Source organism: Oryza glaberrima, chromosome 1 (assembly GCF_000147395.1).
Source record: "Oryza glaberrima chromosome 1, OglaRS2, whole genome shotgun sequence".
Lineage (NCBI taxonomy): Eukaryota > Viridiplantae > Streptophyta > Magnoliopsida > Poales > Poaceae > Oryza > Oryza glaberrima.
In genome coordinates, this window is record NC_068326.1 from 6035268 (window position 1) to 6059224 (window position 23957).

The following is a 23957-nucleotide window of genomic DNA, read 5'->3' on the forward strand; positions in this document are numbered from 1 at the left end:
GAGAAAAATATTTTGGTAGATTTCAACCACCTAAAATTGCACAATATTACCCTAAATTTGCAGCTACATAATGTATTTAGTAAAGCAAAACCGAATTTTAATTTTGTTTGTTTTGCTTTTCTGGAGTTGGCCTTCATTTACTTTATTATTACCCACATTTGAATTTACTTTGTACTTTTTCTAGGGTGTGAATACAATAATACTGAGAAAAATATTTTGCTAAACTTTAACATGAATCCAATAATGGATTTTCAGTCTTCCTGTTCAGAATATCAAACACACATGAATTAATAACTACACCAGTTAGTTAATTATGGATCTCCACACATATGTATTTGTAGGATATTGAAGGCATGTTAAACTCATACATGGTACAATTGATCAATAACAGTAATGTATTTGTTGCACTAAAAGAAACACAAGTTCAGAAAAAAAAACACTAGGAAAAATGACCAACTTGCTTGGCATACTACAATAAAAGATGAATATTGATTTAAATTTGAATTTGTAGTAGGATAGCAGGTGAAAATAAAAACCGAAACCATATATACGTCCATGTGTTTTTGTGGTTATAGATACAAATTAGAATTGTAAGGAATCTATTATCAGAATTTAAATATCTAAACCATGTCCATATCGAGATGCTTTTGGAAGAAGTTGGCTCTATTTGGAATTGTATTTTTCCATTAAAAAAAAGAGAGTTGCACTTGTGCCAAGTGTAGAGAGCACGACTAATCAAACCCGCGATTAAAAGCATGAACACTGGTTTAGACAACTACTGACTATGTAATCAATATTGTATGACTTTTAAGGATATTTGTAGGAATTCGTATGACTTTTTAAGGATATTTGTAGGAAATGCTACAGGACGGTATCCCATTCGAACGGGATGATACCTCTAAGGTATGCCTTATAGCTAGTAGGTATCGGCTGATACCCAAATATAAGGCAATACCTCTGGGGTATCTAGTATCATCCTGTCCAAATAAGATACCGACGTACCGTTATGTGGCATTCCCCAAGTTAAGAAATTAATCTATTCAATTAAGATTGATGAAAAGTACCACCAGAGAATCAACGGGAAGATAGAAATATGCATGCTCTAAAGAGAGAAAATTATACTGTATGTACAATGTACCTACTATCTGTACGCTTGTCATCATTTGGTGGAATTTTGTTTCCATTTGCATAGATGCACGCAAATATCAATTCAATATACAAAGAACTGCAAATCAAGCACATCTAGGCACGATGGAAATAACTGAATGGACATGGAAACTTCATAACAGTGTTAACAAATATTGTGAGAATCATCTCTAAAAGGAAAGAAATTCGCATCGTAAGATTTGAACTAAGTGTTGCAGAATCATCTACGATTTTCCCTTTACTAATATACTACAAAGTTATATCGCCATAATTACAAGGATTTGATTTCTCTAGCTCACAGTTTAAATTTCCATGGCAAGATTTCTAAGATAAATTCCCTAATACCAAATGGTACATAACCATCCACGATTTTCCTTTACTGATATACTAATGCCAAGTTATATCTCCGTAATTACAGGGATTTGATTTCTCCAGCTCACAGTTTACGGTAAGTGCTTGAACAGGAGGATTCGAGAATGAGATAGACACTTCCAAAAGCAGAATCCGGCCGTTAAATTGCTGTATCGCAGCACTAGAAAAAGATTCCCCAAAATATTTTAGTTAAGTAACAAGGGCACAAGGCTAGCCGCCAGCCTTCACTTGTCATGCATGCATATAATGCATACCAAAACATCACGGGCCCAAGAAAAACAAAAGGCAAGGCCAAGAGAAAAAAATGGCAAGTTTTCTGTCAACATATGTGGCAACCCACCATCTGATCCGACGGCCAGGATTTGCCGCCGAGTTCTATATAAACCCGACCCCTAAGCAATCCTTGTACTCAAACCTTCATGTGTTACTAGGCTAGACTAGAAACCTATGGCACAAGGATTCGTATAGCCAGCCTTGTCACCTTTGTTTTTCCTTCATATACTTTGCCTGATGGCTACTATCTTCATGTGTTGTGATTTGTGAAGGGGAGAAGAAGAAGACGAGCTCCCTTCGATCCAATCCAGGAGAGGAAGTGGTAGGATGCAGCTGCCGGTTCATGGATACCTCTGCAGTGCATGTCGTAGGCTTGCACTTGCATGGGTTTGCATGACCCGGGAGATGAACCCACCATTGTCTTCCTCTTATGCTTGGATTGAAGGGAGCTCTACACCTCTCTCTCTCTCTCTCTCTCTCTCATATGACTAATATTATCATCAAGGTATGGATATTACTTTTGCAGTTAGCTTGTTCTTAATTATTCTTCTGGTTTTCTTCTTGCAGGTGCAGGCTGCAGCCACTGCCCAAATGAAGGTTGCATGGGAGGTATCAGGTATGGAGCAAGCGGAACAGGAGTCCTCAGGAATCAAGAAGACAAGAACTAGATGATTGATGGGATTAAGCTGTGTAGATCGTGTGGAGCAAAGGACTTATCGGCAATATTGCCTGCGCTGTTCTTGTTTTCTTGTCTTCTCTTTCCTATATTAAATAGAGTATATGCATTTTGTTTTAGGAAAAGAGATCCCATATTACTCTATAATTTATGTCTTGAGTAAAGCATATCAGAATTTCACTCTGGTACTCAAATCACATAAAGCTAATGTAAATACAAACTTGAATGTTTTTTGTTTTTAGTTTCCTGTATATTCTACTTTCGAATCCTACTTCTCTTGTTCGCCCCTCTGTAACTCTATTCTTCTCCATTTTATCAATGAAATGGCTATAAGGTAGAGCCAGCTCTACCTTACTTCAAAAAAAAAAATATATTCGAAGGGATTGGAACTAAGCCCTTGTTCAGTCCAAGAACCTAATTAACCTTCACGTCATACAGTTTAACGATGATATCGTGAATGAGCCACTCCAGGGAATCCGCACAGTAATTGCCCCGCAAGAGCCATAATAGGCTGGTGATATCGTCTCCAAGAATATGCATGCAAGTTAGGCATTCAAACAAATCTGGTAACTACGTATAACACGAGTAAAAACGAGGTAAAAACCAGGAACATAGGCATACAAGTACTACACGCAACTATTTGAGGCATACAAAGTAAACACGCATGTGACAAGGTAATATATACAGTAGCGTATTTTTCTTTGGTAAAAATAATAAAAGAACACGGTAGCATAAAAAAAGATGGCAACATTGACCTGTCATGGTGTTTACCTTGGCGTAACGCACACTCGAAGCCAAGAATCTCTGAATCCGGATTCCCGGGACTTGTACATGACACGTTACGTCCAAGCACGGACAAGTGTTTCCTGGTACCCCGCCTCTCTCACGTCGTGCAGCAGACGCCATCTGCGAAACCGATGTAACGTTGATGTGAGCCATCATGCACAAGAGTTGCACACCCCAACACACACTGACACAGTCCCACCCCCAGCTTTCTTCACCTGGCCCGGCATGCATGCCCTCATGAGGCACATCGTCGTGTCGTGTCATGTCCTGGCCGAAACAACAATGGCGGTTTCAGACGCTGCTCGAGCTAATGCCCGCCGCCTCGTCGTCGTGGAAGAGGGCCTTGGACACCGTCGCGAGTGACCCGGCGGCGTCGCCCGGCTTCCTCTTCCCCGAGGCGGCCACCGTCATCGGCGTCTCGCAGACCATGTCGGTGCACGCCGCGCGGCGGCGCTTCCTCCGCTTGGACGCCCCCTGCCGCGACTGCGGCGGCGCCGCGGCGGCGGCGGCGGGTTCCTTCCCGGGGTGCTTGAGCGCCCAGACGCGGCAGAGGTCGGGGACCCAGCTGGTGAACGAGGAGAGCCTGCGGTCCCTGTTCCTCCTCTCCTCCGCCCTCGCCAGCCGCTCCTCGTGCCTGCTGCCGCCGCCGTGATCGCGTCGCAGCAGGTGAGGTGCGGAGTTGCTCCGGTGACGGCGGCTGTTGCTCCCGTCGACGTCGTGGTTGCTGCTGCTGGGGAGGGACTCGGAGCATTCCACCTCGTCGTCGAACAGATCGAACTCCATCTCGGTGTAGATCTTCTTGATCACATCTTCCATGGATTCGATGTACCTGAAAAGAGTTGGACAGTTAAAACTTAAACTTATATTTTTTTTGGTTTTTCAAAAAAATTTCAAATACGGTGAACGATTAAAGTTGATTTTAGGACGGAGGGAGTAGTAGAAATATGATTGTTCGTTTGAACTCTTTTAAAAAATGACAGCACTGTAGCCCAACACATGAATACTTTCGACTGAAGATATTGTCGTACACTGCTCGTATTACCTGAAAACAGGAATCATTTTTTCTTTTTTTTTCTTTTTTTTTTGGATAGGCAGGAAAGGAAAGCAAATGTTGGCCAGCAACTCAAAGTTCATTCAACTTGAAAGGAAATGGCTCTAAGAGACTGAGAAGGCTAAATGGAGTAATGGACAATAGTATTTTCTGAGCATAAATTCTAAATGGAGTAATGGACAATAGTATTTTCTGAGCATAAATTCTAAGGGCGGTATTATAAGACTACCATTAGAGTATGCGTACAGATTCCTGTCATATCGTTCAGCTTGGCTATATATATCGTCTGAGGAATAAGCTTTACTGTATTTAATGTTTCAACATGTATACTCAACACAAAGAGAGAATAAAAAGGCCAAAAAAGGAATACGTAGTATTCATGGTAGTACAAGTATACAACCTAGCAGAATATATCTTTTCAAGTTGAATAGTTCTGCATTTCCAATGTAGAGAGAAGTTAGAACATTGCTTTCAGATCGACGCAAATTATAAGAGTGACCACTCTGATGTCAGTACTCACTGCACAATAATGCTTTATTCTCCTCACCATCAGGGAAGATAAATATCATTTCTACATTATGAATTTGTGCTCGCACAAGGTATCATTATCATGTTCAGTTTACCAATGATGGTGGCCTATTTTCCCAAACAAATGCTGTACTAGTTTTCATATTTTTGCTTAGTACGTTCTCCTAGAGGCATCCTGGCAATGCCTGTATTGATTGGCTAGAAAAATCAACCTTCATTTTACCTTACAGAACTACCCCCCACCTGAATGAGATAACATTCAAAAGCAGTCAAGAAACCTATAGCTCAACAAATACATGCTAAACTACTAAGTCATACCTGATCTTAATAGTCTTTTCGGCAAACTCAAGAATACTATTGGACTGAAATGAATCCCCTTGGAGGTTGATATCAATAAACTGCAGAAGGGAACAGATTTCTTTTATCATCTTCTGTTTGGAACCTTCCTCGATACCAGGTCCAAGTTCAGACTTCATTATCTCCATTCTAAGCAAAATCTGCAGTTCATGTCTGATACATACTTGTTAAGGTGCACAAACCACAAAATTTGCATCCACATTTATTTTACTATTTCAAAGGCCATACTAAACAAAATAAATGCAAGACTGAAATGAAAATAAGAGCATTTAAAAAGGATACTCTCGGATTTTGTAAGTTGTGCTATATTTTGGGATTTCCTGAGAAGTAGCACATGCTGTATTTCTGTCTTTGTACTTTGCAACCAGCTCTTTAGGTTTCACCAACAGAATACCGGAAGCTTCACAGGCAATTTTTCCATCAGAAACATCTTCTACTTCCCCACGATTAGAGTACCTCACTGAGATCTTTCCGTGCTTAATCATCAGTGCATGAACAGATAAGCCAACCAAGCGTCCAGCTAAATTCCCCAAATCTGCATCTTCAGAACAAAGACTTTGCTCAATCTTCTGAGGGACACTATAAAGAAATGCTTCTAAATCTTCCATACAAGAAAAGTCTGAAGTCTCATCACCCACTGGTTTATCCACTTTGTTGCAATTTATTTCATCCATTGGTTTGTCCTCTTTGTCACAAACTAATTCATCCACAGAAAAATTGACAAGAGGGGCTGAAGCATCCTCCTCTAAAACTGGACTTTTTGTTTCTGCCTCATCTTTTGAGGAAAGATGTTTTTCTTCTTCTGCAACTGCAACTATGCTTGACGAAGTACTAAGACATTGCTGTTTCACTTGTTTCATCCAACATTTCAAAAACCGCATCTTTTTAGATGTGGCAGCATACCTGCTGAAATACAAGTCTTCCAAGTCCACCACCGGCATGCTGCCATCAGCACTTTTTAGGAGCACATCACAGAAGGAGATCCAAGTGGTCGCCTCAAATAGCTTACTGACCAGCTTGCTTCTCTTCTTCCTCGCACTCTGCTCCTTTGATGTATCAGACATGCAACTATCCAACAATGCAGGGCCTTTTGCAACCACCTGACCAAAACCAGCACCATTCTTCGCAACATGAAGTAACGCATAGTTCATCGAGAGAGGCACGATAACACCATCTAAAGGATTCCCATCCCCATCGGAAATTGAAACCATTGCACAATAGTTCTTCCTATGAAGAAACACCAGAATAAGCTGCCAGATCGGCTTGCCTCCCCCAAGCTTATCCTTATCATCGCCGAGCATCAATTCGACAATCTTATGTGCGAAGAACTCCTTTTCCGCAGCCTCTTCACCGTCAATCTTACCGGCCTCTTGAAAGCAACCACGCAACATGACAGCATCACCATCCCCGGTGATCAACTGCTCCCAATTCCCCACCTCACACACTGCCTTCACATGCATCTTGAACACACTATCACCCCTCAATCGCCATGGCGTCGAGCCAATCACCTCCACCTCGCAACCCTTGCAGACCAGTGGCTTGCCCTCCACATCGGCGATCTCGAGCACGACCTCCCCACGGCTTCCACCTTCCTCACCCCCAAGCCCAAGGCATCCCCACACAAGCCCCGGAGTTGCAATCGCCGATCCCAATGCGACCGCATCGGCGGCCGTGAACCACCACCCCAGCTCCGTCACCGCCCTCCGAACCCCCTCGCCGCAGCCGCCGACGGCAACCCAGCAAACCTGCACGCCCCTCGCCGCCAGCCGGTCCCTCACCGGCCTGAAAACCCCACGAAACCTCCCACCGAAGTCCGCGTCTCCCCCGAATTCCTCGAATTCCGCGGCGGCCGTGAAGAGGACCACCAGATTGGGCGTCTGCTGGAAGACGCGGCGGCGGCGGATGGACTCGGGGTCGTCGTCCCAGGGGTAGTCGTGCTCGAGCTGGAGGATGGACTTGGCGATGGAGGAGGAAGGGGGCACGCGGCGGTGCGCGCAGGCCGGGAGCGCGAGGCGGCGGAGCGGGGCGAGGGACGCGAGGGTTTCCCCGTGGAGGTGGAAGGAGAGCGGGGCCGGGGCGGCGGGGAGCGGCCCGGGGAGGAGGGAGAAGGAGAGGATCGGGGAGAGGGAGGAGAAGAAGAGCCGCGCGGCGGAGAGGGAGGCGGCCGGGGAGGCGGAGAGGAGGGAGGTGGCGGCGGGGAGGACCGCGGCGAGGTAGTGGGAGGCGAGGGGCTGGGCGGTGGGGGCACTCGCCTTCGGGGAGGGGAGGAGAGGGTCGACGTCGACGAGGAGGACGACGCGGCGGGGCTCGCCGGAGACGGTCATCGGTGGTCGGCGGCGGCGGCGGAGGGGATCGAGTGGGAGGGGAATTTGGTCGGGGTAGATCTGTGTGGAATGGTTCGGTTTTTGTTTCTTTTTTTAAAATTTTTTTTAGCGCGGAGGAGAGGGATTTCCAAAATTTTGGCGGGAAGGCGGGAGAAGGGAAGAGGCTGGCTCGCTGCGGGTGGGCCCCACCCGCAGCGTAGGCCTTGGCTCGAGGCCCGTGAAAGCTTGCGGCGGCGGCCGTTGCGCGACTGCGATGTTTCGATCTCTGGCAGTTTGTTCGAATTTCGTGGCATATACTCCCTCCGTCATAAAAAAAAAAAAAAAAAAAAAAGAAAGAGATAAACCCTATTTTCTATGTCCAATGTTTGATCGTTCGTCTTATTTAAAAAAATTATGAAAAAAATTCCGTGTCTAACGTTTGACCATCCATCTTATTTAAAAAAATTATAAAAAAATTAAAAAGATAACTCACGCATAAAGTATTAATCATGTTTTATCATCTAACAACAATAAAAATACTAATTATAAAAAAATTTCATATAAGACAGACAGTCAAACGTTGGCACGGAAATCCAGAGTTTGCCTTTTTTTAAGACGGAGGGAGTATTTCAGAGCTCCTCGTCGAACCACTGGGTTTCTATTGAATTTCGAGACGAGCTTCGTTGAATTTAACGGAATTTCGTGAATTTTATCATCTCGCTGTTGCTCGTATTTCAGTCGTAAGGCAAGGTCGCAAAGCCTACGTGTGATGTACTCTCTGTTCATACTCTAGATCTCATTTCGGAAAATCTTAGGGAATGCTGGTTGTTTGCCTAGGTTCAATTGAGCCCAAGCCAAAGCCAAAAAATTAGCCGTCCATTCAGTTTGTTCTAAAATACTCCGTATTAGCATCGCCAAACTGTTTGGCTAGGTTGAATTGAGCCCATGGTAAAACTTCGACAGAAAACCAAACGACTAGATAATCTTTACAAAAAAAATTGATGATAACAAATCCTTGCCATAGAAAAAAATTAATAAGGTTAGGAATGGTAAATAACCAAATAAGCATTTAACTACGTTGTGGGCCCGGTGCACCGTAGGAGCTTTGTGTTCCGTATTAACATGTGCAGAAACCAGCAGTTGCAGTTCAACTTCATTGAACTCTGTACAAGCGGCCAAAGCCTGGGTTGGGGAATTCTTAGAAAAAGGGATGTCAGATAAAACTAGACAATGATGCATCTGTAGAATTTCAGTTTATCTTGCACTGCAGGCACTTCCAATCTTCTATTTATTCATTCTAAGAGAGGCCTTGGTATATTATTTCCATGAAAACAAAAACAAATAACAGATGAATAAATGACAATGGATTGTCTTCTGTGAGAAAAGATGAACATATAAATGGGATAACTACACCTCTTAGGCCTTATTATGAGAAATCGTGAGCAACATGAACATATCAATTTATTCGCTATCGGCAATACTAAGGTCTGTAGTTTGATGACAGTGGCTCCCTATATAAAATATATATGTAACAGACTTGAGCAAAGTGATAATCATTTTAACTGCCAAAATGCTTTCTTTGACACCATCAAGCAGAAGAAAACGGTATTGTGCAGCATCCTGTATTTATGAATCGGTCACGCAGCTACCTGCCCAAGAAGGCTTCGACGAATCTGTAAAAAGTACACGAATATACCTTCAGAACCCTAAACCCTCCATCATGTCTTCACATGCTATAAAAACTATAAATACATAAGGTACATAAGACCCTATGTACTATCTTCACTATATCCACAAAAATAATGATGCAGAGAAATATTCAGAAGAGCCACTTTTCAGAAAGAGCAATGGAAAAGGAACGACACAGTTACATACCTCTGGTAGCTTCTTTCTGAAAACCACCTCTAGTCTAGCATCCAATGTATTTTCACAGACTATCTTTCCATCTCGGGAAGCTAGCACAACTCCACCAGAGCTAAATAAAAATTACAAATATCAGGCATTCAGATCTATATAGTTATCATCTAATAAACATGATTTTGGTTGATTAGTATAAGAAAAATGGCTATAGCTTCCAAAAAAACAAGGCGAACATATGGGATATTTAATTGCAATGCAGAACAATGCACAAACACTTGAGCAAAAGAAAATGTAAGGGTGTGAACTGTGGAGTCACGAAGATCTGCTGGCTGTGTTGATGGAAACACCCCTGCGTATTCAGTTATCCTACTTCATGAAAGGCTGGCACTATTGACACTCTCAAAGTAACATATTTTTCCAAAAAATATATTGAGAGACAACGCATTCCATTGTATAGTATCATGAAGCTATTATATGCCATTTGCTTCTAAGGATCAATGCATATTGCATAAAGATATTCATAGTAATATAGGAGTAGGGTACAACGAAAATTAATGCACTCCAAATATACAAACAGGTTCTATCACAACAGGTCAATCACTTGAAAATTTCCAATCCGATATCCAGGTAGGAAGCAGTGGTAGAACTTAGGGTAGTAAGTATCAAAATGAGAAATTTGATGACAATGCAAATTGACAAGTATTGTGGTTTATTATATCAGCAAAAGATTGCAACCATTACCAGGAGGGTCCATGTTAGGGTAGTATTGAAACAAAAAATGTGATGACTGCAGAAGTATGGAAAATTGGCAAGGAGTGGCTTGCGATAGCAAAGATTGAAATCATTACCAGGAGGGTCCATGTGCCTCATAATGACTGGGAGCAGGAGGCAGATAGACATTACGGTCTACCACTATTTCAGGAGGATATACATTTGCTTTGTCTGCATATTCATTCTTTGCAGACTCCAAAACTGATTCAACAAGCTCACGATCCTCCTTCCTGCAGCGCAGAATCACAGCTGGCTCCTTCAAACGCAGCAAGCTCTGTTCAGGATTTTTTTTTGGTCAGCTTATCCTCAAGCATGAATAATAAATTAATAATGTATGAACACAAATAATACAAATAGAGGTTTCCAAAAGGTAGGCAAATTGAACATGGGCAGATATGTCTAACTGGTGCTCAGCCAAAAAAAAAAAATTGAATTGATAAGTACTCTCTGCTGATAACTATGAGACTTCCTCACAGTTCAAGATTAAAATATCATAGCTTTTGACAAATAATTAATATGACTGTATGTAGGTTTAATGGCATACAAGTAATACCATGGATTGTGCTTATTTGGCAGTAAATTCAATCTTGATTTCCAAGTTACTGATATGTATGTAAAAGAAATCAACAGTCGAAATTCGATTCATGCCAAGTCAAATCACACGTTATATTTGTCAACACCTCAAAAAACAGAATATATATTCATGAATAACATTATCGAGTCCCGTCAGATGAAAGAACACATGAAAAAAAAATCTACTCATTATGGGCAAAGTAACAACCACATTTACATAAGCTTGACAGTAAGTTCTGAAATTGGCTACTTAAACCTAAAGTACGATCATTTAATTACGAGTCACTGACAGGGAATTACAGTAACTATTGGTCCACAATAATGTTCTCTATATTGTATTTCCTTTGCAGCATGTGTGTTCTGATGTGCTTGTTAGTGCATTGGAAATTGCATGCATTGACGTGTTGTTGGAAAAAAGAATGCAGCAGGACCACAAATTACCAGATGCAAAAATAACTTTACTGACCTGAACAATAAATATCCTAAGAAGATTCTTGTATACATGGTGATCTCGGGTTATGTACAGTAGCTCTTTCCCTGCTGCCTCCAACATAGACATCGCTAAATCATCTTGAGCTTGCAGAACTTCAAGTCGGGAAGCATTGAGCTGCTTTGAGTATTCACTACACAAAATGCAACTTAATGAAATCAGAGAACTAACCTTTTGCAATGCTTTCTTTATGGCATCATAGTTTACCACGAATAATTCCATGATGAATGTGCCATATATCAACGGGTTGAAAACTATTGATAATGTTTTTTGATGAATAACTTGGTATTTTCCAATGTGCAGAATCACAAAAGGTAAATGGACTTTCTTAATAAAGAACAGTACAAACAGGAATAAGAAGTTTACATTTTCTTCTTGATATCACCTTGCTTCTCGTTCCGTTCAAATTCCAACCTGATCCTCTTCTTTTCAGCTTCCACCAGCTGTAGTTTCTCGATTTGAAATTCCTGAGAAGTTTTAGTTCCCATTAACCCATTGAAAGGTATCCCAGTTATCCAACAGAAAAGTTACTAGACGGAAGTCAACAGAGTAGTAGTTCATGTGGAGCAAAACACATTAGTTTCACACTTATTTCTGAATTCCCACTCCATGGTAGTACAAAGTTTTGTTAAACAGTCATGGCACTTTCAAATGCAGGACATAAATTGCACAGTAATACAATCCTAGATTATTTGGACGGCATACGAGATATAATAAGTAAAACACAGAATTTCACAGTGGGCACTGGGCAACCAATGCAATGCCGTGGATCCAAACCACATTAGTACAGCAATCCAACACCACCCAGTTGAATCGCTCAAGAGCACAGTTCAGAGTTCAGACACCAATTGCAGCTTCCCTAATCCCCACGTCCCCATCATGTACCCTCCAGGAACGCCGCCATTGTCCGATCCAGGCGCAATGCGCTCCAATCTGACACTCACTACCCATTGCGCGATCCTTACTACTAGGAGATCCGATCTTCCGAGAGAGACACCGGATCTCCGCGATCGCGCCCGCCCGAGATCCAAAACCGCAACGGATCCCTACAAGACGGGTAAAGGTGGGAAAAACTAGGGGATGATAGATACCTCGGCGGCGGCGGCCTCGATCTCGGCGGCCTTCTCGACGGCCTCCTGGCGGATGAAGTCCGTCATCTGCTTCAGCTGCCGCGCCACATCGCCGTCGTTCATCATCGCGGCGGAGTACGGATGGCCGCCCGGCCTGGTCCCTCCGGTGATCGCCGCGGCGATGGGGTTTTTTATCTGCTCGCGACTCGCGACGGGTGGGTTGCGTGGATGCGCCGAGGTGGCGATTCGGTTTCTATACGGGGAGCGAGCGATTTATGTATACAGGGCCCTGAGAAAAAAAAATATAGGTATATTTTTTTTTTTGATGTTCTGAAATCAGATCAGGTTTCAAACCACCTGCCGGTTATGGTCCAGGAGTCCAATCGTTTTCCGATTGGTTTGATGGCTTGAACTCAAAGTGAAATTTCTAACTTTGGATTTTAAATTTGAATTTGGATTTTTTTTTTATAGTTCTAATTATATTTTATTTTTTTCTATCTATTTGAGCTTGTTTACTTCTCCTTTTATCCTAAAATATAAGGCTCAACCATTCTTAAAACAACGACTAAGAAAGAATTTAATCGTACTCTCAATTGGATCACATCCGTACATGTAAGCAATGTAATTGGTGACTTTATGGTAGAGGATTTAAAATAAAACAAATTTAAAGGACGAAGATGTGATAGTTAATGTATACATGCATATATAACTTATACTAGCGTGAGGTCCGATGGGCCAAGTTAACAGGGATGTACACGCTATTAGCGGAAAGAGCAAGGGTTTTTCTTAAAAAAAGTCAATGACGCGCCACACTAATCCTCAGCCATTCCCACGGCGTTTAAGTAAACTAATATTATGAAATATATAAAAAATTAGTTGTGCCTTATATTTTAGAATAGAGGGGTAATACATATTTTTTTTACAAAACAAACCACTCCTAAGACGATCATGTAATTTGGGTTACACATATATCAGTGCACATCGTTCGCAAACATCCTAAGGTTACCAAACACATGCCCACAAGTGAGAATCAAACCAAACTTCAACGCAAACAGATGGCTATGTTTTTCCAATGATGCTACATGAAAAATTGGCAGTTTTTAGTTTTTACAGCGTCGAAAGATGAACGCGTCAGCTAAAGCAGCTCACATATACATCACAGCCGCTTGTAGGAAGTATAATTCTTTACTCAGCCATGAACAACACAGTTACAATCACACACACACACACACACACACACACACACACACACGCACGTACGAAGATGGCAAAAAGCTCATGGCTTCATCAGAAATTCAGAAGTAGGGGAAGCGCGCCCTCATCACCGCCGGCGACGAGCCGGACTCCTGGCAGAGCGCATCGAGCTTCCACGCGGGCAGGGACACGACGGCGGCCTCATGGCGGCTCAGGCTCTCCTTGCCGGCGCCGCTCGCCAGGGACGGCGAGCCCGGGCTGATGGGCTCCTTGTTCGCCGCCTTCACCGCATCAACGGCGGCGGCGCCGCCGCCGCCTGCCGCCGGCACGACGGTTATCTCCGGTCGCCGGCTCTTGCCTTCCATCTCGCTGCTTCCTGTGCTTTTGCTGCAACCTGGAGGAGGCTTCAAATGCTTCTATTCTTCTTCTATGCAATGCGACTGATTAGACTTATTCAGACATCATCCCGGCTTGGCTTATAAAAGATGGATTGTGATGGGTTGCTTCTCCTATCCTTTTTGTGGGACAGGATAAGATCAACTGATCAAGAATGAATTATTGATTTTCTTCATGGAATTTATTGGCTTACAGATACTGTTGAGTGGATAATGGATCTTGATAATGACCTGATAGCTATTCTTTGTGGTTGTTTAACCTTATCCTATTCAAGTGGTAATCCTGAGAAGTATACTGAGGTGTGTGGATAATTCAACATGATAGGAGGTCACATATTTTAGAGACATGGACATGATAGGAGGTCACATATTTTAGAGACATGGGTTTTCGCTTAATCCTTTACGTGCCCCTGAATTTTGCCTCATCCTCTGTATGCCCCTGAGTTTTTATTTTGATCACTTTTATACCCATGTTGTGAGTTGACTCTAAATTGACCATTAGAATTGTCCCAAAATGACTATATTGCCCTTCGCTTGTACTTTATGCTTTCTAATTTAAAAGCATAAGTCTCGTTACAAAAAAAGCTTAATCTAAAAATCAAAAAGGGACATTATTATTAACATCAAATTTCGGAAACAAAATTAATTTTTCAAACATTTTTAAAGATAATGAAATTCAAAAAATGTTTTATTTAGAATTCGAAAAACCAGAATTGTTTCTTATATGGGTTTAAATTTCAGCGAAAATTTTCAATAAATTTCATCAAATCTGATCTGAAACTTATTTAAAAATCTAAGTTTTAGATTAAGTAATTATGGCATGTTTGTTTTTATAAACGAATCAACTTTTACGTTGAGAGCCATGTTTTTTTTTAATCAAACTACTCCGTATTAAGCAATAAGAAAGACACAAGGGTAATGTAGACATTTTTGGAAAAATCTAACGGTCAACTGACAATCAACTCACGGAATGGGCATATAAAGGATAAAAAAAAAAACTCAAGGGTACATAGGGGATAACGCAAAATTCAGGGGCACAGAAGGGATTGGGCGAAAATTCATGAGTACGTAAGGGATTTTCTCCATATTTTACCCCAATACTAAAAAATTCTAGTAGACATGTAAAAACATCTTTCTATGATCATTCAGGACAAGAAATGGCCATCAAAAGTTCAGTTTCATGTTCTCCAATCTCGATAATCCATATACTCCAGGTTATCAGCTTCTCATGTCCGATCCAAAACAAGTAACAGGTTTTCACCTTGGTATAAACAAAATATAGAATCTAGTCTAGCAAAGATATATGGAGATGGAATGATACATACAGAGATAACTTGTACATCAGAAGCAACACATTGCCGGACGAGGAGCTGATCAACTGAAAGCTGTCACAAGCCGAACAGAGTATCATTGGTGCCAAAGATCGAACCACCAAACTGCCTGGTGTTCAAGTCACCATCCAAGGCAGACGGGAACCTGTCGAGCCACTGGGCGAGGTTTGGACTGTCAGAGTCCTCAACCCATGGCGAGGTCATGTCGATAGCATCCAGCGCGATGGGATCCCCATCACCCTTCTTCATCTTGGAGTCGGAATGGAGCATGAAATTGTAATGCACATAGGCTTGGTCGGCCAAAGCCTCCTTGTCCAACTTGTTGCGCTTCTCTGAATGATTCCGAACGATTATGCTCCAATCTCTTTGGAAGGTCAGGGTGCTGCAGACCTGGCTGACTATTCTGACAGCAGCATGTTGAAGTGATGGAGCTGAATCACCATATTGTTCCCACCACATCCCTGATCATCAAAATGGTCATTACTAGTTAGAATACAGATATCAGCAAGCACGTGCAGTCATTAACGATGTTATATTATTAGCATTTACAAATTTAGTGCCACATTTATATATAGTAAAATCTATAAATATTTTCATACCATAAAGTTTGGATCCTTTTTTAAAAATTTCTAACTAATATATGTGTGATACCATTGGCTTGTGTGGTTTACATTTAGTATGTTTTTCTCCCAAATCAGGTGATTGGACTGTGGACCGCATGCTTGCAGCAAAGAAACACTAATGGTGCAATATTTATATGTAGCTAGTGCCCAGCGGCCTCAAAATGTTTTGGAAACAAAAAATTTTCCTTGTTTTGTTCATAGTGTGAAATTTTGAATAGTCAAATATATATTTCTGAATGGACCTGCATTTTGGGGCCGCTTATTTGTTCTCAAGCGATATAGCGGTTAATTCCAGCTTGCAGGTTTTTATCACCAAGCATGAGAACCATTTAAACATAGCAATCTACTAGAAATTGGTGCGCTTGCTAATTAGCACGTTAATACGCCAGTAAAAACCATATAGTATTAGAGCATCTTAATAATATTTTTATTTTCACTTTCTAGTGTAACTTGTAGCAGATAGTACTCGGAAAAAATAACCAAAAATCTTAATTATTTTCACTTTTAGCACGTAAGAGCAATTATAACGTTCAAAAAACTGATTTGGGATTAATTGATCAGGTGCATATAAAATATTGTGTTTTACATGTAAACTAATACAATCGGTCCAAGCCGCCTATTTTTCCCATTACAGCTAGAGGCCTTAGCGGCTAGTGGCCCAATTCGTTCCATGGCCCTATGGATGTTGCAGTCAAGCACCTGATCCTTCTCAATCTAGTGTGTTTTCTTTTTTTCTTCTCACGGTTACTCCCACATTTATTTGTACCGCGCCACCAGACTACAGCACAGCATGTGCGATCGAGTAGCATGCCTGTGTAGAAGAGAAGAGCATGCGAGCGAGTAGATGATGCTAAGCAGTTCTCTCTCTACGTGTATCAATGAATAATTTGGAACAACAGGCCAGCTTTTGTTTTCTTCGTCTTCTCTCTTGATACAGGTGTAGCCATGTAGGAGTAGATGAGAGCATGTGCTCTGAGTAGCGAGAACGCTCTCGTGGATTAGCGTTGCGTAGCTTAGTTTTGTTTTTGTTTTTGTTTTTTTATCCTAAGTAAAATTCTTCATTTATCTTGAAGTTTAACTAGGACACGTGGTTCAATCATCTCGCTGGCAAGCCGCCAGCTTGAGATTAAGTGATTACTGGAGTAACTAATTTCTATCTTTCAGTTGTTACGTTTATCCTCTAGTTAATCGACCTATACTACTGCATTTTAAGAATATTAGAACAATGCCACTACGATAAATAATACCTGGGGAGGTGTTGTTACGGGCCTCTTTTGCAATGTTAGAGCCAAACATCCCTTGTGCCTTTCGAAAAGCATGCAGCTCCACTGTGATACCTTGCCTTTGGTCAGGGACTGTAAGCACTTTATCCAGAACATGGTAGAACTCCTCCTTAATACTAGTGAAAAATTTGACTTCTGGATTATACTGAATGCTTGGGTTCAGAAAAGCAGCTGCTGAATGAAGAGGTGAATGCAATTCCACCTGCCACTTTTGCTCGACGATATCCAGAAATGACTTGCATTTTCCTTCATCCATTATGTAGTATGTTCTAATAGAGTCCATCACTTTTGTCATAGACTCATATATATAACCAATAGCAGCCTTGCCTCCTGAGACATCCCTCATGACCCTCAATAGAGGTTCAGAAACAGCAGCTATCTCTTCGACTGCTCTCCAAAACTCATCGTCATCAAGGATCTCAACACATGAACTGCTTAAAGACCTGTTTGCATACGAAGAAGATGCATAGTCAGAGCTGTGAAACATTTGCTTTAGCTTTGGTCTGTGCCTCAACAATGATTGCAGTGTGAGAAAATCCGACACACACTTTGTAATTCCTGAACAAACAAGCTCCTGCCCAGCTATGCACTTTCTCATAAGATCAAGAACCCACTTGTTGTTGTAGACAAATCGTGTTATGGTTTGGGCTTGACAGATGCATCGGTTCACCCAATCAATCTTGGAGAAGTCATCCAACATTGAGTTTACACAAGAAGACGCACATGGAGACCAAAAAATGGTGTTATAATTCTGCATGATCAGCTTGTCTACACTGCCGTAGTTTATATTCCGATCAGTGATTATTTGCACCACATTGTCTGGACCAACTTCCCGAATCACATCATCAAAGAGTTCGTACAACTGGTGACTTTTGATGTGTGGAGAAGCATCCACTGTTTTCAGGAAGAATGTCCCTAATGGGGATGATACAGAAAAGTTGATGAGAGCTTTTGATTTGTTATCAGTCCATGAATCAGCTAATATAGTGCAGCCTGTTGTCGCCCAATCCTTTTCAATCTCTTTGGTTTTCTGCAAAACCTCTGACTTGAGCTTGTGCAACCACTTTGTCTTCAAAACCTCGGCTGACGGCCCTCGGAATCCCTGTCCACCAAGTGCCTCCATCATGTGCCGGTATGAAACAGAGTCTGCAATATTGTAGTCCAACTTATTCTCAAAAAAGAATTCAGCTATGCATCGTTCAGCTTCCGATTGTGGTGCTGAGCGAGCCTTGTTTGTCACAGATGATAGCTTCAGTACTGGAGTAGATACTTCCAACGCAAGGAACTGTGTCTGGTCAGAGGTTGAAGTAATAGCAGGAGAAGTAGCTCGCTCTGGAGATGTAGGCTGAGAGGGAAGGTCCCGTATTCTTCTTGGACGCACCGACAATTCAGTGTCACGTTGCCTCTTGAGAACCTGTGTCTCTCTGTGCTCTTCTTTCGCTGCTATGACAGCCTTCACCTTTTCTATGACATCCGGCTTCACCTTGGTGCAAGGATTGACGCCTTTGCTTGAGATTTGAGACAGATGGAACTTGAGTCTGCTTATACCACCATTTAGGACCTTGTAGCAGAACCTGCACCTGACCTTGTTCCCTTCCATCTTGTCACAGTACTCCCAGCAGACATCCCTCTCCCTCACTGAAACATTGAACAGAAATAAGCACAAGCCAGCCAGGAATTCAGCTTCCAGGCACTCACTGCATGAATGGCCTTAGTTACAAATGGTGAATGGAGAGAGTAACATACTTTATGGCGAAGCAGAATCCGGCTTCTTGTTATTAAATATCTGCACAAGAATCATCAGACCCATGAATTTACAGAAAGCTGATGCTTACACTTACGCTTACATATGGTGAGACCTAAGCATCTAGGAACTGGATACATTGCAAGTAGAAAATCAGGAGCTAAAATAAGGCATTTCAAGTTTTCAGCTGCTAGAGGCAGCATAGTATCACATTGTGCATAAACACAAGCGATTCTAATCTTCTTCTTGAACTTAATCGGTAATTCTAAGTTGTTCCCCTTTCATTCAACAGTAGTGAGATGAGCTACTGCTCATTGAGTCGAGTGAACTCAAGAAACGACTCCCCGATTCTGCCATCGATCCTGAAACCTGGAGTACTATGAAACTGTGATGCGGCTATATGGCGGAATCATCAGTACCCCAGTGAAGCAGCAGAAATGGGCACAAAGCTGACATTTCCACCCAATTTTAGTTTCAAATCCACATCTGAACCCAACACAGTAGTAGGCCACAGAAGTGGGCGCGCGATTTAAAACAAAAACATCGATTTAATTCGCGAGAAATAATAACCCGCTCGCGAAATAACGCGAGATCCGGGAGTTGCTCCCCGAGTTGTTCGCCCGTAGGCCGCCGGGAGAGGGAGAAGGCGAGGCGCCCGCTGGCTGACCTGAGCAAGCGTGGGAGCGAGCGGCGCAGGGCGGGGGAGGAGTAGGATCTCGCTGGAGTGGTTTCTCTCCTCTGCTCTTCTTCTTCTTCTTCTTCTCCCCCCGATTTTCTCGTCTCCTGGTCGGGAACTCGGGGAGGTAGGTTTGGGGGCAAGCCGCCGCCGCGTCGTCGCGAGCGGAGTCGTTGGGGAAGAGAGGAGAGGAGCGTGCTGGATCCGATCCAATGGGTGGATGGATGAGCTCGCGGACGCGAGATGCCACGAGATGGACGGCCACGCTCCGGTCCGCGAGAGAGAGAGAGAGAGAGAGATAACGTCACGTCACGTCTCGGGAAAAAAAATAATCGGGAGAAGTTACGCGAGCAGAGTATACCTTTTTTCCCCTCAAAATGGGCCATCAGAACGTGGGCCTCCAGCCTCCAACCCAACGGTTGGCCCAAACAGCGGCCGGAGCGCAGCATCGCTGTTCGCTTCTCCGCGGGCGCCGCGCCGGCACCCGGGGGGGGGGGGGGGGGGGGGGGGGGGGGGTGGCGCCGCGCGGCGGAAGGGCTCTCATCTAGACTAAGACCAGCCACGTGTGCACGGACGTCAGGGCATCTACCGGCGGTGAGGTGCGGGCTCCGGCGAGGGCGGGCCATGGGTGGTTAGTCCACGCAGGGTGCATGACCGGGAGGTGTTTGACGAAATGCCTCAACAAAGATGGCAAAGGACAGAAGGTGTTCGAAGAATGGATTGCTTTGAAGGTTGGATGGAGGTGGTGTCCTACTGTCCTGATAGGGTCGCCTTACTGCAACGGTGCTACCTCTAACCAACTGGTACACGTTCTCAAGGAAGCGCACAACTGGTACGTGGTTATCTTTACTCATGCACAGTTAAGACAATATTGTGTCGTTGACCTGCATGTTTTGAATCATGCTGGAAACATGTGGTTTAGTGATACAATCTTGTTGCAATCTGTAGTTTTTCTGATATTGTTTATATGGTAACGTCTCCACAAATAGCTTTGTGTTATTTACACTATTTATGAGTTTGTATGTGATTATATTTATCTCTCCATGGTTACTTGCAAGTTGCAACATCGCTATCATCCAGCATAGCTACTATATTGCCATCCGTTTCACCTAGCTGCCTCCCAACCAAATGTTTCGCCTCAAAACAGGCCAAATGTTCGATCTTCTAATAATCCTTTAAAAATAACTCGTTGTCCATCCAGCAAAGTTTATCTTAGTATGAACATCAGCGATTAGAAGAAGGGCCGAAGGGAAAGACTCCAAAGTCCAAAACTCCAAACATATTTTCCACTAAGATTAGGACTTGCCACTAAATTATAGACACTTTTTTGACTCTTGACCTTAAAAGTTAAAAGTGACTCACATCCTTGACTTAATTTGTTATCCATCTTGGTCTTGGGCTTTTGGTGTCATGTTTTTCCTATTTTGCTAGGAGTTGGGTATCTGGGACATCAAGAATATCCACATTGATAGTAAGGGGTCTAACTAGATGGAGAAGAGAAGCAAGGAGATGTTTTCACTGTTTTCCTTTGTGGTAATATTTCTCTGCTTGATAACCAACGCCATATATTCGGGTAGTAAATTTGTGCATGCAACAGATACTCTCCTTCCAGGCAAATCTCTAAGTGGTAACCAGGTCTTGATCTCAAAAGGCGGTGCCTTCAGGTTGGGTTTCAACTGCCTATCTCCTCCATGTTATTCAGATTCTACCTTTGGTATATGGTACATCAAATCATCAACTTGTAGGTCACTTCTAGTTTGGGCACCTGTTGCAAATTTCTGCATCTTTAACCCATGGTCCTCTTCGTTTATCCTCTCAGAAGATGGGAAGTTAAACCTAATCATTGATGGTTCGCTTAGCTGGTCATCAAATGGTGTGGAGACCTCTGTTTCTGCAGTTGCAATACTTCTTGACGATGGAAATCTCGTAATAAGAGACCAAGTGAATAGTACCATGGTGTTCTGGCAAAGCTTCAATAACCCAATTGGTATTCTGCTACCTGGAGGGTGGCTAGGATTTAATAGGATGACAGGAAAGAACGTCTCCCTTTCTTCCAAATATTCGACCGATGGATATGACGCATATGACACTGGAAATTTTATTTTGGATATAAATGCGAACGAAGGTAGAGGGTTTACCATCAATGCTCCTGACTTCGATTCTGGCAATACATACAAGATAAAATATTCCGGGGCCTTTCCTAGATGGATGGGCGTTCGTGCAGATGGAGGTTCGTTTCTCCTTTTCAATGACGCAGATATATATGTACAATTATATCCTGATGGTAATGTTACTGCTGCGAAACTAGGGGATTGTGGATCTGTGCTGTGGTCTGCTCCAGAAAATTGGTGCGACTTTGATTCATACTGTGGTTCAAACAGCTTTTGTATAATACCCAGCAAAGAATCATTCTTTGAATCCCCATGTTATGATTTTTCTGATTTGGGTTATTTGATGAATGTCTCGTTAAACTGTAGATATAATGCTCCCCATAAACAAAATGTTTCTTTTCATCCGATGGTTGGAGTTTACAAATTTCCCCAAAATGAATGGTCAATAGAAGTCAGAAGCATAAGAGAGTGTGAAGCTGCTTGTTACAGTGACTGTTCATGTACTTCTTTCGCTTTCAACAAGACATGCTTATTATGGTACGGGGAGCTGCAGAACACAATAGTGTTTGATTCTAGATCAGAGGGATATCTCATGTACATGCGCGTGGTCGAGCAAAAGCAAGAAAAATCAGAATATAAGGTTGCAATTATTGTTGTAACAGTGATAGGTGGGTTGGTCCTCATACTTATAAGCATGATTCTTTTGTGGAGAGGCAAAAGAAAGCTATTCACAGAAAAACCAGTGAATTCTGATAGCAGACTTATGATCTTCTCAAATTCACAGCTAAAGAATGCAACAAAAGGTTTCTCTGAAAAACTTGGAGAAGGTGGTTTCGGATGTGTTTTCAAGGGGACATTGCCAGGTTTTTCTGTGGTGGCCGTCAAAAAGCTAAAAGACCTTAGACAAGGGGAGAAGCAGTTCCGATCAGAAGTGCAGACTATTGGTATGATTCAACATATCAATCTTGTTCGTTTACTTGGTTTCTGTGCTGAAGGAAGCAAAAGGTTACTGGTATATGAGTACTTGGTTAATGGTTCTTTGAATTCTCATCTGTTTTCAAACTATTCTGCAAAATTAACATGGAACCTCAGGTACTGTATAGCACATGGAATTGCAAAAGGCTTGGCTTATCTGGACGAGGAATGTAGGCATTGCATCATACATTGTTACATGAAGCCAGACAATGTACTTCTTGATGCAGAATTCTGTCCTAAGATTGCAGACTTCGGTATGGCAAAGCTTCTTGGTCGAGATTTCAGCAGGGCACTGACAACAATGCGAGGGACTATAGGATATCTTGCACCAGAGTGGATCTCAGGGTTGCCCATTACACACAAGGCAGATGTTTACAGCTATGGAATGATGCTTCTTGAAATCATATCAGGGCGAAGGAACTCGGAGAAGATCAAGGAAGGGAGGCACACTTACTTTCCTATCTATGCTGCATGTAAGGTGAATGAAGGTGATGTCATGTGCCTGTTGGATAGGAGGTTGGATGGAAATGCTGATGCAGAGCAACTGGAGAAAGCTTGCAGGATTGCATGCTGGTGCATTCAGGATGCTGAGGATCACAGGCCAATGATGGGGCAAGTCGTTCACATGCTGGAGGGTGTTACCGATGTTGAGGTCCCTCCTGTTCCGAGGTCACTTCAGTACTTTGTTGGCATGGAGGATAATAATACTCAATCTGCAGAATGTAACTAATATCTGAAGTTTCTTTAGGAGCATTAAGTTGGGATTTGTATTGGACATTTGGATAGGATCTAATTCTAATAAGATACAAAATTGGAGTACTTGTAGTTCATGCAATTTTGTATTTTTCTTTCTCTGCAATAAAATGCAAACCTTTCTTTTGTGTGAGTGTGTCCTTCAGGCCTTCAGTTTTCAGCTCATGCTTCGCTGGGCGACTTCTCCGTTCATTTTGCTTGTCTATGTATGAACTTATGGGTCTGGTCCCTTGTGGCATTGCAACATATGCAACGCCTATGGCTGTCAGAGATGTGCTGTGCTCTCTGTATACATTGCTTGTTCATACCTGATAGTGAACATTTGAGTGGCTAACAGCACTAGTGCACTACCAGCATAAGACTTCAACTGAACTAAAGGTAGGTCAATGATCTTAAAATTCTCATTTGGATTGGCCCTTATTTAGATATACGAGGTGAAAAGTTCATCTAAACTTGATTCATGCACAAACACACAAGCCTATCAGTACTGTCACATCTGGTGTGTGTGTGTCCAACTCCAAGGGAGGTGAAGTGCAGCGCCAGTTGATTCGTCCGTGGTTAGTGTTAGGCCAACACGACGGCCCAACAATATCTATATTTCAAGGCCCAGCCCACC

The 23957-nt window shown here is 42.6% G+C and overlaps 5 protein-coding genes across 10 annotated transcripts; 1 reads left to right on the forward strand and 4 right to left on the reverse strand.

Moving 5' to 3' along the window:
- Window positions 1-283: 283 nt before the first annotated feature.
- Window positions 284-7552, reverse strand: LOC127760580 (uncharacterized). Its single transcript, XM_052284863.1, has 4 exons — window positions 5472-7552; window positions 5151-5342; window positions 3469-4082; window positions 284-3373 (listed from the first exon to the last, which is right to left on the reverse strand). The coding sequence occupies exons 1-3, from the start codon at window positions 7511-7513 to the stop codon at window positions 3545-3547; spliced, it is 2772 nt and encodes a 923-aa protein (XP_052140823.1). The 5' UTR covers window positions 7514-7552; the 3' UTR covers window positions 284-3373; window positions 3469-3544.
- A 1193-nt stretch (window positions 7553-8745) lies between these two features.
- Window positions 8746-12522, reverse strand: LOC127760583 (V-type proton ATPase subunit E-like). The gene is made up of 6 exons (XM_052284865.1): window positions 12278-12522; window positions 11553-11653; window positions 11163-11319; window positions 10201-10397; window positions 9368-9467; window positions 8746-9165 (listed from the first exon to the last, which is right to left on the reverse strand). Exons 1-6 carry the CDS (start codon window positions 12380-12382, stop codon window positions 9130-9132), a joined length of 696 nt encoding a protein of 231 aa, XP_052140825.1. The 5' UTR covers window positions 12383-12522; the 3' UTR covers window positions 8746-9129.
- A 798-nt stretch (window positions 12523-13320) lies between these two features.
- Window positions 13321-13950, reverse strand: LOC127760584 (uncharacterized). The gene has a single exon (XM_052284866.1). The coding sequence runs from the start codon at window positions 13813-13815 to the stop codon at window positions 13552-13554; it is 264 nt and encodes an 87-aa protein (XP_052140826.1). The 5' UTR covers window positions 13816-13950; the 3' UTR covers window positions 13321-13551.
- Window positions 13951-14139: 189 nt separating this feature from the next.
- Window positions 14140-19752, reverse strand: LOC127760581 (uncharacterized). The gene is made up of 4 exons (XM_052284864.1): window positions 19494-19752; window positions 18829-18868; window positions 17047-18720; window positions 14140-15637 (listed from the first exon to the last, which is right to left on the reverse strand). Coding segments are annotated over exons 2-4 (2079 nt in total). The 5' UTR covers window positions 18830-18868; window positions 19494-19752; the 3' UTR covers window positions 14140-15233.
- Window positions 19753-20030: 278 nt separating this feature from the next.
- LOC127761139 (G-type lectin S-receptor-like serine/threonine-protein kinase At2g19130) lies at window positions 20031-23545 on the forward strand. Of its 6 annotated transcripts, XM_052285412.1 has the most exons (4): window positions 20031-20334; window positions 20934-21732; window positions 21811-21850; window positions 21980-23504. In XM_052285412.1, the coding sequence occupies exon 4, from the start codon at window positions 22020-22022 to the stop codon at window positions 23316-23318; it is 1299 nt and encodes a 432-aa protein (XP_052141372.1). In that variant the 5' UTR covers window positions 20031-20334; window positions 20934-21732; window positions 21811-21850; window positions 21980-22019; the 3' UTR covers window positions 23319-23504. The 6 variants fall into 6 exon arrangements, with proteins under 6 accessions (XP_052141372.1, XP_052141350.1, XP_052141357.1 ...); XM_052285390.1 differs by having other exon boundaries at window positions 21811-23545; XM_052285397.1 differs by having other exon boundaries at window positions 20934-21166; window positions 21322-23504.
- Window positions 23546-23957: the final 412 nt, after the last annotated feature.

Excerpts from the sequence above, each read along its gene's own strand:
- LOC127760584 (XM_052284866.1), bottom strand. The coding sequence starts at position 13,815 with ATGGAAGGCAAGAGCCGGCGACCGGAGATAACCGTCGTGCCGGCGGCA.
- LOC127760580 (XM_052284863.1), bottom strand. The coding sequence starts at position 7,513 with ATGACCGTCTCCGGCGAGCCCCGCCGCGTCGTCCTCCTCGTCGACGTC. Across the intron at positions 5,343-5,471 it reads ACAACTTACAAAATCCGAGA|ACATGAACTGCAGATTTTGC; the intron begins GTATCCTTTTTA and ends AGTATGTATCAG. Across the intron at positions 4,083-5,150 it reads GAAAAGACTATTAAGATCAG|GTACATCGAATCCATGGAAG; the intron begins GTATGACTTAGT and ends AACTCTTTTCAG.
- LOC127760583 (XM_052284865.1), bottom strand. The coding sequence starts at position 12,382 with ATGATGAACGACGGCGATGTGGCGCGGCAGCTGAAGCAGATGACGGAC. Across the intron at positions 11,654-12,277 it reads TCGAGGCCGCCGCCGCCGAG|GAATTTCAAATCGAGAAACT; the intron begins GTATCTATCATC and ends AAAACTTCTCAG. Across the intron at positions 9,166-9,367 it reads TCAGAAAGAAGCTACCAGAG|ATTCGTCGAAGCCTTCTTGG; the intron begins GTATGTAACTGT and ends TACTTTTTACAG.
- LOC127760581 (XM_052284864.1), bottom strand. Across the intron at positions 15,638-17,046 it reads CCGTAACAACACCTCCCCAG|GGATGTGGTGGGAACAATAT; the intron begins GTATTATTTATC and ends TTTGATGATCAG.
- LOC127761139 (XM_052285373.1), top strand. The coding sequence starts at position 20,991 with ATGGAGAAGAGAAGCAAGGAGATGTTTTCACTGTTTTCCTTTGTGGTA.